The following is a 13,515-nucleotide window of genomic DNA, read 5'->3' on the forward strand; positions in this document are numbered from 1 at the left end:
CACAGTCCTCTAGAAGCACCAAGAAGGGCATGACTGAGGATGCAATGAGCAATTTGGACCTTAATCAATGTGCAGGAGTTTGCCCGGGAGAAGGCACAGAACTTGACATTCCTAGTGCTCAATGAGAAAGGCTTAGGGGCAGAGGGATGGAAACGTGGCATTCAGGACACTGCAAGCTGTTTGGTATTGCCAGGATAGAGAAATAGTAGAAGGGGCTGCAAATTGAAACTTGGGAATCATTAGCATGTAAGTTGGGAAGTAGATATGATGGGCCATGGAGCAGGGATAGAGTGCAAGAAAAGAGGACCAAAGATAAACCTATAGAAGGTCCAAGTACCTAAGGAGTAGGGAGAGGAAGATTATTCAGAGGAGATGGAGAAAGTACAGTCAGAGAGGTTCAAGGAAATCTGGAAAAGTATGACAATGTGGAAGTTGGTAAAAAAAAAAAAAAAAAAAAAGCATTTGAAAGACAACTCGTAAATCTTGTCTAATGCTGCTATAGCCCAATGGGATAAGAACTGCATTTGGCAATGAGATGGTGGTCCTTTTTAACTTAGCAAGAGCATTTTCATTCAGGTGGGTGTAGGGGTCATTATTCAGTAGATTCCCAAATTTATTTCATACCACTTGGATCATGTCACCACCCCCTCCAATATCCTGTGAGGCCTCCTCATTGCTCAAGAATAGACTCAGCCACCTTTTATACACCAATATGACCCTGTAAACCAAAAACTATTTGAGATAGGTCTCAATCAATTCACAAGTTTATTTTGCCAAGGTTAAGAACATGCCCAGAAGAAAAGAACACAGAATTTATAGAAACAGTCTGTGGTTTGTGCCTTTCTCCAAAAATAATTTTGAGGGCTTCAATATTTATAGGAGAAAAGTGAGCTGGAGGGGATAATGGGAGGGCATGGTAATCCACGCATTGCAAGAGAAAGGGGGAAGGTAAGGAAATATTCAATTATGTATTCATCTTATGCTCAGTAAATCTACTTTCTTTTCACAACCCCAACCTACTTTTCTAATTTGGTTTCTCTCTATTCTCTTCTGAAATAATTATAAAAATAACTACTATATATTTACTGCCTACTGTATGTAAGATTCTGTGCTTGAAAACTTACTTATACTTTCTCATTTTTAAGCCTCACTGGCATCAGTAAACTATGGCCTGCTGGCCAACCATCTGTTTTTATAAATAAATTTTTTTTGGCACACAGCCACATCCATTTGTTTGTGTATTGTCTATGGCTGCTTTCATGTCACAAGGGCAGAGCTGAGTAGTTGCAACAGCGATCTGCAAAGTTTAAACTATTTACTCTCTGGCCCTTTACAGAAAAGGATTGTAGATCCAATCCCTATCCTAGTCAATGCTGGTGGGGACCTGCCGAGATTTTATCCACCATCTCCTAGCTGCCTGAGTCACAGCTGATAAGGGCCAACAGCTGCTCCCTTCACTGCCTTTGACCAAATGCTCCCCCATACTCTGGGGCAGTCCACAGTCAAAGACTGCCTAACATAAAAGGCTAGTGCCCTTGTCTTGAGGTGTGGCCTAGTCTGTGGCTCAAGTTATGCTCCAAAGAACTTCATGGGATAAGGCTGAGGCTGAGTTTCCAGTAAAGATCACATCCTTCCTTACCTCCCTCCTTTGTCCCAGCCTGCTTCCCTCATTCCCCTCTGCCTCAGAGCTCTCCTCAATGAAGCATTTGTGAAACGATCTCCTTTTCAAGCTAAGGAATCCAACCTAAGGCTCTCACAAGCCTGCAACCTGGGAGTTACTATTCTACTTTATAAAATAAGGAAACCGAAACCAAAGAAAGTTAAAGACCTTGTCCAAGGTTGCATAGTCATTAAGTGACACACCTAGGATTCCGAAGCCTGTGCTCATTCTGCCACATTACACAAACCCTCCTTAACTTATTTCTCATTCTAGCCTAACTTGCCGACTTCAATACACAGGTCAGGTCCTGCCTCTCTGTATTTGATCCTGCTGTTCTCACAGCTTGGGTCCTCCTCCCAACTCTGTGTATCTGAATCCTTCTTGTCTTTCCAAACCTAATTCAAATCCCACTTGTAAAGCACGGTCTGATCCTATCTCCTATTGCAAGTGTGGTCAGTTTTCTTCTGATTCTCCATAAGGCATGCCCTGTGTCTCTCTTATGACATGTACCACTTTCTCCCTTCGATCCAAGCTTATTTATTCACCTATTCTGTCTCACTCACAAGAGTGAAACATGGAGGGGAAGATCAATGTGTGATTCACATGTCCATCTTCCAAAAATCTTAGCACCAAATCTTTCCTGATATGGATGCAACCATCCCCATTACCATACAATGCCAATGGATGCATAATATTTCAAAGAAAGCAGATGGTCCAAAGGTTCAAGTTAGAGCCTGCTGGCAATCCTCTTTTCCTGGGAAAACCCAAATGTGCTCTCCTGGACTCCCAGCCTTAGTTCAAGGAGAGTTAACTTATCTTTTCTGTGCTCAGAAAAGCAGAGAAAGAATTCAAGTTAAACTTCAGCCTGCCTCTGTTGTCTCCCATTTAGTATCAGTTGTGTAAGTATCAGCCCCACTACCTGAAGTCACCCTTCCCCAGGTCCCAAGCTGTGGGGTGGCAGACTACTTTCTGAACATTTCCTGGATCAGTTAGCATGGAATTTTCCCAGAATCCTTGAGTCATATTAGGAAGACCAACAGATACAAAGAACTTCTCGGCCTCCTTGAATATTCTCTGTGCATTCCAGGCCTGGGAAAAGAGAACAGTATTAATTCCAGCATCAAAACAACTGCATTCTTAAATTAAATAAGCCAGGCACAGAAAAACAAACACCACTTGTTCTCACTTATGCGTGGAATCTAAAACAATGGAACTGGTAGAAGCAGAGAGTAGAATGGTGGTTACAGAGGCTATGGGGTGGGGGCAATGGGGAGATGATGGTCAAAGCGTACAAAGTCTCAAACAGGATGAATAAGTTGGTTTTATTTTTTGAGATCTATTGCACAGCATAGTAAATATAGTTAATAATAGAACACTGTACATTTTGAAATTGCTAAGAGAATAAATTTCAAATGTTCTCACTGCAAAAAAAAGTATGTTAAGTAATTGATATGTTAATTAGCTTTATTTAACTATTTTTCATTGTATTCATAAATCATGAAATCACCTTGTACCCCATAAATATATAAATTGACAATAATAAATTGTCAATTTACAATAAAATTTTAAAATGGAAAAACTGCTAATGTAATTTTTAAAATAGCAGCATTATTTCTGTTGGATATATACACTGGCATAACCTTTCCAAAAGGCAATTTGATAACACATATGGATAGCATTTGAAATTTTTTTCTTTGTCTCAGTAATGCTGCCTCTAAGGAACTAACCTAAAAAATTATCAGAAATTAGATTCAACAATTACACTGAGAATTACTTTTAATAGAGAAAAAAGTTGAAACGACCATCAGAATGGTTAAATAATGATACCTTTGAAAAACAGAATAATGTGCAGCCACCCAAATTATATTTATGAAAAATGTTTTGGTTTAGATCCAAAAGACAGGCAATAACAAATGCTGGTGAGGGTGTGGAGAAAAGGGAACCCTCCTACACTGTTGGTGGGAATGTAAGTTAGTACAACCACTATGGAAAACAGTTTGGAGGTTCCTCAGAAAAGTAAAAATAGAGCTACCATATGATCCAACAATCCCACTGCTAAGTATATACCCAAAAGAAAGGAAATCAGTATTTTGAACAGATATGTTTGTTGCACTATTTGCATGTTTGTTGCACTATTCACAATAGCCAAGATTTGGAAACAACCTAAGTGTCCATCAATAGATGAATGGATAAAGAAAATGTGGTACACATACACAATGGAATACTATTCAGCCATAAAAAAATGAAATCCTGTCATTTGCAACAACATAGATGGAACTGAAGGTCATTATATTAAGTGAAATAAGCCAGGCACAGAAAGACAAACATTACATGTTCTTACTTATTTGTGGGATCTAAAAAACCAAAAGAATTGAACTCATGGACATACAGAGTGGAAGGATGGTTACCAGAGGCTGGAAAGAGTAGTGGGAAGGTGGCAGGGGCAGGTTGGGATGGTTAATTGGTACAAAAAAATAGAAAGAATGAGGCTGTGTGTGGTGGCTCAGCACTTTGGGAGGCCAAGGCGGGCAGATTGCTTGACACCAGGAGTTCGAGACCAACCCGGCCAACATGGCAAAACCCTGTCTCTACTAAAAATACAAAAATTAGCCAGGCATGGAGGGGCACACCTGTAATCCCACCTACTTGGGAGGCTGAGGTGGGAGAATTGCTTGAACCCAGGAGGTAGAGGTTGCAGTGAGCTGAGACCGTGCCACTGCATTCCAGCCCGGGTGACAGAGTGAGATCCTGTCAAAATAAAGTGTACTATTTGATAGCACAACAGGGTAACTATAGTTAATAATAATTTAATTGTACATTTAAAAATAACTAAAAGAGTATAATTGGATCATTTGTAACTCAAAGGAAAAATGCTTAAGGGGGTGGATGCCCCCATTCTCCATGATATGATTATTATATATTGCATGCCTGTATCAAAACATCTCATGTATCCCACATACCTAGTATGTATCCATAAAATTTTTTAATCTGAGAATTTTAATTGATATTATAAAATACAATTTAATAGTAAGTAAAAAGTAGAATATATGAGCAACTTAATGAGGTAGTACATGAAAATGTGAACAGTAGACTGAGTATGATTATTGATAACGTTTTCTTGGTTTTATTTTTTATATTCCAAGTAAAAACACAACTTTTCTACTCAAGCCAACAATCGTTGATTGATCTCCTTCAAGGGGAAAGGCCCTGTATTAGACTTGGTGGAAGACATAAACTATAAGGTGGACCTGAAGGCATAGGCTTTTGGAATCAAAAAGGCCCAGATGTGGCCTAGCAGCCAATGGGTAGTTGGGCCTTGGCTTCATGATCTGTATGAAGTCCAAAGTTTCACAGTGTTCTGGGACTAAAAAGAGGCAGCAGTAGGCATCTGCCACCCAGAAAACTCTTCTGGTAACAAGTCTCAGGAGCTGACCAAGCCTGCTTAGGAGATAAGGCCTACATTAGGTGAGCTAAGTTTGTGTAATTGGCAGCTAGTCTATGAATCACTTTTAGTAACAGAAAACTTCCTCTGATCCCAAAGACAGTCAAGTCTGATTTCTCTCCTTTGCCAGCCCTGGGAATAAGAAACAGGATATGAGCCTATAGATGGTTTAAAAATTAAGGACTTACTGTCAGGCAATTGGTATTGATGAGTATGACATTCTTAAGTAGAATGAACCTATACCAAAACAGTGTAGATTAGGAAATACAGTTAACATCTGTTGAATGAACAATGAATGAATGAATAGAAAACCAGGCTGAAATTATTAGGAGTTCTGAGTTCAATCCTTAGTTGCCAATGACTGTCTTTGTGACTTTGGGCAAATCATTTACCTGAGCAAATAGAAGTATGATGCAGAAGAATGAAACTAGAGTCCTACCAATCATCATATACAAAAATTAACTCAAGATGGAATAAAGACCTAAATACAAGACCTCAAACTATAAAAATCTCAGAAGAAAATCTAGGAAAAACTCTTCTGGACATTGGCATGGGCAAAGAATTTGTAAGTCTTCAAAACTAATTGCAACAGAAACAAAAATTGACAAGTGAGACCTAATTAATCTAAAAAACTGCTGTACAGCAATTTGAAACAAATGGAAAGAGACACAGCATACCAACAACATATCTGGGATGTGGCAAAAGCAATGTTAAGAGGAATGTTTATAGTGCTAAATGCCTACATCAAGAACCTAGAAAGATATCAAATTAATATAATACCACACTTTAAGGAACTAGAAAAACAAGAACAAACTAATTCCAAAGCTAGAAAAAAAGAGATAACTAAAATCAGGGCAGAATTAATGAAATTGAGACTTAAACAATCATACAAAGGTTCAACAAAATAAAAATTCAGTTTTTTAAAAGGATAAACAAGATGGAAAGACCTCTAGCTAGATTAACAGAGAAAGAGCGAAGATCCAAATAAGCACAATCAGAATTGCAGTAAACAGACAACCTACAGAATGCAGTGAACAGACAACCTACAGAATGGGAGAAAATATTTTCAAAACATCAGAGAAATGCAAATCAAAACCCATAATGAGATACCATCTCACACCAGTCAGAGTGGCCACTATTAAAAAGTCAAAAAATAACATGTTGGCGAGGCTGCTGAGAAAAGGGAACACTTACGCACTGTTGGTGAGAATGTAAATTAGATCATCCACTATGGAAAGCAGTTTGGAGATTTCTCAAAGGACTAAAAATAGAACTACCATTCGACCCAGCAATCCCGTTACTGTGTATATATCCAAAGGAAAATAAATCGTCCTACCAAAAAGACACCTGCACTCGGGTGTTTATTGTAGCACTATTCACAATAGCAAAGACAAGGAATCAACCCAAAGAAATAAATAAATAAAATGTGGTACATATATACCATGGAATACTATACAGCCATAAAAATAATGAAATTATGTCTTTTGCAGCAACATGGATGCAGCTGAAGACTGTCATCCTAAGTAAATTAATGCAGAAACAGAAAACCAAGTATCACATGTTCTCACTTATAAGCTAACCTTGGGTATATATAGACATAAAGATGGGAACAATAGACACCGGGGACTCCAAAAGGAGGGAGGGAGAGAAGAGCAGCAAGGTCTGAAAACCTTCCTATTGAGTACTATGTTCATATCTGGTTGATAGGACCAATAGAAGCCCAAACGTCAGTATCACGCAATATACCCTTGTAACAAACCTGCACGTGAACTCCTTGAATTTAAAATTTAAATTTAAATTAAAAAATTCTCAGGCCAGGCGCGGTGGCTCACACCTGTAATCCCAGCACTTTGGGAGGCTGAGGCGGGTGGATCACGAGGTCAGGAGCTGGACGCCAGCCTGGCCAACATGGTGAAACCCCGTCTCTACTAAAAATAAAAAATAAAATAAAATAAAAATTAGCTGGGCATAGTGGTGTGCACCTGTAGTCCCAGCTATTTAGGAGGCTGAGGCAGGAGAATCACTTGAACTCGGGAGGCGGAGGTTGCAGTGAGCGGAGATCATGCCACTGCACTCCAGCCTGGGCGACAGAGTGAGACTCCATCTCAAAAAAAAAAAAAAAAAAAAAAAATTATCTGTGTTCCCTTCTGTTGATGAAATGATATTATAAATTATGTATTTTTGTTCATTCAACTAAAATTCTACATTTCTGAGTAGAATACCTAATTATACTTCTATTTGCCTTATAAAATTTCCTCAGATAATTGCACCATAATTTGCTATTTGTGTATTGCTGAGCCTTTGCTTGTTAATAGTTTTAAATCTGTAAGAAGCAATGCAATGAACATTTTAGCATACATAACATACTCCTGGGAAAAGTCCACTGCAGAATAAAAAGTGAAGCTGCATAACCATATATGGTTAGCCAGTTTTCCCAGCACCATTTATTGAATAGGGAGTCCTTTCCCCATTGCTTATTTTTGTTGACTTTGTCAAAGATCAGATGGCTGTAAGTGTGTGGCTTTATTTCTGGGTTCTCTATTCTGTTCCATTGGTCTATGTGTCTGTTTTTGTACTAGTACCATGTTGTTTGGGTTACTGTAGCCTTGTAGTATAGTTTGAAGTCAGGTAATGTGATGCCTCTGGCTTTGTTCTTTTTGCTTAGGATTGCTTTGGCAATTCAGGCTCTTTTTTGGTTCCATATGGATTTTTGAGTAGCTTTTTCCAATTCTGTGAAAAATAATGATAACTTGATAAGAATAACATTGAATCTGTAGATTGCATTAAGCAGTATAGCCATTTTAATGATACTGATTCTTCCAAATCGATGAGCATGGGATGTTTTTCCATTTGTTTGTGTCACCTATGATTTCTTTCAGCAGTTTTTTGTACTTCTCTTTGTAGAGATTTTTCATCTCTTCGATTAGATGTATTCATAGATGTTTTAATTTTTGTGGCTATTGTAAATGAGATTGTGTTCTTGATTTGGCTCTCAGTTTTTGGTATATAGAAACGCTACTGATTTCTGTGCATTCATTTTTGTATGCCCCCACTTACTGAAGTCATTTATCACATCTAGGAGTCTTTAAAGTTTTCTAGGTAAAGAATCATATCATCAGCAAAGAGAGCTAATTTGACTTCCTCTTTCCTTATTTGGATGCTTTTTGTTTCTTTCTCTTAAATGATTGCTCTGGCTAGAACTTCCAGTACTATGTTGAATATGGGTGATGAAGTGGGCATCCTTGACTTTTTCCAGTTCTCAAAGGGAATGATTCTAGCTTCTGCTGATTCAGTATGATGTTGGCTGTGGGTTTGTCATAGATGGCTCTTATTATTTTGAAGTATGTTCCTTCAATGCCTAGTTTGTTGAGGATTTTTATTATGAAAGGATGTTAGATTTTATCAAATGCTTCTTCTGCATCTATTGAGATAATCATATGGTTTTTGCTTTTAATTCTATTTATATGGTGAATCACATTTATTGATTTGCATATATTGAACCAACATTGCATCCCAGGAATAAAGCCTATTTGATTATGGTGAATTAACTTTTTGATGTGCTGCTGGATTCAGTTTGCTAGTATTTTATTGAGGATTTTTGTGTCTCTATTCATCAAATATATTGGCCTGTAGTTTGTTTTTCCATGTGTCTTTGCCAGATTTTGGTATCAGGATGATACTTGTCACATAGAAGAGTTAGGGAGGAAAACTTCCTCCTCAATTTTTTTGAATAGTTTCAGTAGAATTAGTACCAGCTTTTCTTTTTACATCTGGTAGAATTTAGCTGTGAATCTATCTGGTCTAGGGCTTTTTTTGTTTTTTTAGTTGGTAAGTTTTTAAATTATTGATTCAATATCAGAACTAATTATTGGTCTGTTCAGGGTTTCAATTTCTTCCTGATTCAGTCTTGGGAGGTTGTGTGTTTCCAGGAATTCATCTGTTTTTCCTAGATTTTCTAGTTCGTGTGCATAGAGGTGTTTGTAATAGTCTCTGAGGATCCTTTGTATTTCTGTGGGATCAGTTGCAATGTCACCTTTGTCATTTCTGATTGTGCTTATTTGGATCTTCTCTCTCTGTTAATCTAGCTAGAAGTCTTTCCATCTTGTTTATCCTTTTAAAAAACTGACTTTTCATTTTGTTGATCCTTTGTATGATTTTTTAGGTCTCAATTTCTTTAATTCTGCCCTGATTTTAGTTTTCTCTTTTTTTCTAGCTTTGGAATTAGTTTGTTCTTGTTTTCCTAGTTCCTTAAAGTGTGGTGTTAGATTATTAATTTGATATCTTTCTAGGTTCTTGATGTAGGCATTTAGCACTATAAACATTCCTCTTAACATTGCTTTTGCCACATCCCAGATATGCTGTTGGTATGCTGTGTCTCTGTTTTCATTTGTTTCAAAGAATTTTTTGATATCTGCCTTAATTTCATTGTTTACTCAAAAGTCATTCAGAAATAAGTTGTTTAGTTTCCAGGTTATTTCATGGTTTTGAGAGTTCCTCTTGGTATTGATTTCTATTTTTATCTACTGCAGTCTGAGAATATGCTTGGTATAATTTTAATTTTTTGAATGTATTGAGACTTGCTTTATGACTGAGCATGTTGCCAGTCTTAGAGTATGTTTCGTATACAGATGAGAATAATGTATATTCCATAGTTGTTGGGTGGAATATTCTATAGATGTCTCTTAGGTTCAATTGGTCAAGTGTTAAGTTTAAGTCCAGAATTTCCAGAATTTCTTTGTTAGTTTTCTGCCTCAGTGATCTGTATAACACTGTCAGTGGGGTGATGAAGTCCCCCACTATTATTTTCTGGATGTCTAAGTCTTTTCCTAGGTCTAAAAGTGCTATGTTTATGAATCTGGGTATTCCAATGTTGGGTACATATATATTTAGGATAGTTAAGTCTTCTTGTTAAATTGAACCCTTTATCATTATGTAATGACCCTCTTTGTCCTTTTTTACTGTTGTTGGTTTAAAGTCTGTTTTATCTGATACAAGAATAGCAACCCCTGCTCTTTTTTGTTTTCTATTTGCATGATAGATCTTTCTGCATCTCTTTACTTTGAGCCCAAGTCATTACACATGAGATGGGTCTCAAAGACAGTAGAGGGTTAGGTTTTGTTTTTCTCTCCAATTTGCCACTCTCAATCTGTTAGGTGAAGCATTCCTGTCATGCTGTTGTTAGCTGGTTGCTTTGTAGTCTCGACTGTGTAGTTGCTTTATTGGGTCTGTGGGCTATGTACTTACTTGTGTTTTGAGGAACCCAGCACATTTAAATAATTAAACCAAAGTAGTAATAAAGGTGTTACTTAAAATTGTTTTTAAAGATTCTTGTAATATTTTTAACACTAATAATTTTTAATATGCAAAAATCCCCTCATAATATTCTTGTTTTTACTATCCATAGAGATTACTGGCTGGTTACTTAGCAATGACAAACTTTGGAAAGAGTGATACCAACCAGTTGACAATTCTACATCTTACTGCTTAACGGAAAACTCAGGTAATCTGCATTTTAAATACCTTTCAATGAGATCAATACTACACCTGCAATTCAAGGTATCTGAGGCCATTGTAAACTGTTTTTCCATGAAAATATAGCTATGTAAGAAATAAATTTCAATTAGCTTAAATTTTTTATTTACATGGTTTCACATAAAAATAAAAATAGAAGGATGACATAAAAATAAATGAAGTTGAGAATTTAGATTTAGTTTTTAAGGGCTCTTTTTCCTACCTGGTTCACCATTGCATCAGTAACATCTATGTTTGGTTTCTGTCCAAAGGGAACTGTCAAAGAGTACAGATTTGTCCAAAATCTACCCCACATATCACCTATTTTTTAAAAAAAGTCTGTTAGTATATGACAAAGCAGCAGAAATGTAGACATAATTTATTAAATACATGGACCATCACTGATACTGTAAATTAGAAAGAGATTTCTATAATCTACCACCCATGGTACAAAATATTACAAATTAAGCTGTTAGTAATTCCCAATGTTGGCTTCAAAAGAGGTCATATAAGATCATCATTCAGGAACTTCTACTAACTGGTAACTAAATTCCACTTTTATTCCTATATTCGTGTACTTAACTTGGTGACTTTGTAAACATCTCAAACAAATGTTAAGTTGTATTCCAAGGCCAGAGACCACGAAAAAGAAGATGTATCTAGAAAAAGTCAATCTAAGAGCGGGACCAGAATCCTGGTGCCAAAGAAATGGGGCAACAAACTTCATGAAGAATACTCCTGTAATCTCAGCACTTTGCAGAGCTGAGGCAGGCAGATCACTTGAGATCAGGAGTTTGAGACCAGCCTGGCCAACATAGTAGAGACATGGCAAAGCCCTGTCTCTACTAAAAATACAAAAATTAGCTGGGCGTGGAGGCTTGAGCCTGTAATCCCAGCTACTTGGGAGGCTGAGGCAGGAGAATCGCTTGAACCCAGGAGGCAGAGGTTGCGGTGAGCTGAGATCAGCCACTGCACTCCAGCCTGGGTGATAGAGCAAGACTCCATCTGAAAAAAAAAAAACTCTATAAACTTATATTTTAAAAGATAAAATTTAGTACTGATACATGTGAAGTCCTATGCTTAAATTTTAAAGAAAAACTTAACCATCATAAAAACATATATGTGGCATTAGGCTAAAGCACAGTGCACATCTAAAAGACCAAAAATGAGCCAACAAACAGTATGGCCTGGCTTCTAAAGCATAAATGTGACCTTGAGCTAAATCAATAGAAGTATAGTGTCTAGAACAAAGGTAGTCATGGTACCATGTCTTTCTTTATGTTGGTCAAACCTCGTCTGGAGTAACTGTTCATCTCTGAGCATGATAATTGAGGAGGCACATTGACAAAGTACAGTTCATCAAAATGAGAACAATTACAGAAAAGTGAGGTTTTAAGGAATGGTCGATAATGTATAAGATATTTAACTTGACAAAAGAAAACAGTGTAAACATGACAATAACAATAATAGTCACTAAAATGTATTGCACCAAGTACTATGCTGTATCTTATATGATGGTTCTTTATGAATATCTGGAAGGTCATCTTGTAGAATAGGAATTGACATTCTGGGTAACCTCATAGCATGGAAATAAGACTAATGAACGGAAGTCATCAGAGGGGTGTTGCTTAAGTTCCACATAAGGTAGAATTGTGTTACATTGGTTCCAGGTAGCAGTAAATTAGTCTGCATTGGAATGAAGAAATTATCCCATCACACCAGACAGGTTTAAGCAGAAACTGAATTACTAAATAATGCTTGCCATTGACTTTGTAGAAAGGATTTCCACATTACTTTAGAGTTAAAAGTCTCCACAGGTCCTTTCTCCGCATTCTCTCCTGCTAACAGACACAAGGTTTGGCTGTGAAGGAGATTAGCTTCCTGCAACTTAGTCTGACTACAGTAGAAATGCTATGTATGCATGGCATGAAATTTTCAAATATTTATATTTTATTTGGCCTCAGTTGCTGCGGTGGGAGAGGAGAAGATGGTCACTTTCATTCTTCACTCATGCGATTCCAAGCCAAGCACTTTTCAGCAAAAGTAATTGGTGAGGTCTAGAATGAAGTTAGGAAGCTTTCGCCCAAGCTATACCTTTCTGTTACCCCGACCACCCCCAGCCAACCAAGCTTTTTTCCTCTGATGATATGATACTAAAATCTCAAATTCCACCTTAAGAGCTTAGCCAACCAACTTAAATACTAAAAATTATTTTCCCCATTTCCACTCTCATTTGAGCCTGTAATTCTTTCTCTAGTTATCTTAAATAACCCCTTTATCATTTGAATTGCAGCCAAAATAATAACTCTTTATGTATAAAAAAGTAATACAATAGAGAATTGTTTAAAATAGACTTTAGGTTGAAGAAAATGCTTTCAAAATGTGATTTCTACAATGTTACCACTTACAGAATTTTTCAAAAGTTTTATGTTAAGGCTCACTCAAAAAGGCAATTTTATTGTTAGAAATAACAAAGAGCCAAGTACATGAAGAATTCATGGGCTTCTTACCAACCAAATGAGCAGGAAGGCATCCAGTTGGACTAATATAGGAAGGGTAGGCATTCATCAACTTTGCCCTCACATAGGCATGAAGATGTTCATATAATGGTTTAATCTGAAAAGCCCAGGAAGAAAGTTTAAGACCAAGAGTAACCAATTCTAATTTCCATTCAACAACACTAGAAATAGGAGATTCTTTAAACAAGTAGAATTTCACCAAATTATAATTCTTCTTCTCTCAAATTTCTGGAAAATTTAAAAGTATTCCTTCTTCCTAGATATTGATGATAACTCTACTGCATAAGTCGATAAACATACTTGGGAGAACACAGGTCCCAAAATAAAAGCAGATGCAAAAAATATATATTCATTTTTAAGATCGTTACCTCCTTCCTTTGTTT

The 13,515-nt window shown here is 36.9% G+C and overlaps 2 protein-coding genes across 4 annotated transcripts in view; both read right to left on the reverse strand.

Annotated features, from left to right (window-relative positions):
* The window catches only part of PIR (pirin), a 517,051-nt gene that overhangs the window by 194,900 nt on the left and 308,636 nt on the right, over positions 1 to 13,515 (reverse strand). The gene's annotated exons all lie outside the window — the stretch shown is intronic.
* Positions 1 to 13,515, reverse strand: part of ACE2 (angiotensin converting enzyme 2) — a 52,925-nt gene that overhangs the window by 18,059 nt on the left and 21,351 nt on the right. For all 3 annotated transcript variants that reach the window (XM_050777629.1, XM_050777627.1, XM_050777628.1), the window contains exons 7-9: positions 13,124 to 13,229; positions 10,837 to 10,934; positions 2,580 to 2,749 (exon numbers count right to left, since the gene is read on the reverse strand). In XM_050777629.1, coding sequence (XP_050633586.1) covers positions 2,580 to 2,749; positions 10,837 to 10,934; positions 13,124 to 13,229 — 374 coding nt within the window. The remainder of the gene's footprint in view (positions 1 to 2,579; positions 2,750 to 10,836; positions 10,935 to 13,123; positions 13,230 to 13,515) is intronic.

The sequence above is a fragment of the Macaca thibetana genome, chromosome X, assembly GCF_024542745.1.
Source record: "Macaca thibetana thibetana isolate TM-01 chromosome X, ASM2454274v1, whole genome shotgun sequence".
NCBI classification, from domain to species: Eukaryota; Metazoa; Chordata; class Mammalia; order Primates; family Cercopithecidae; genus Macaca; species Macaca thibetana.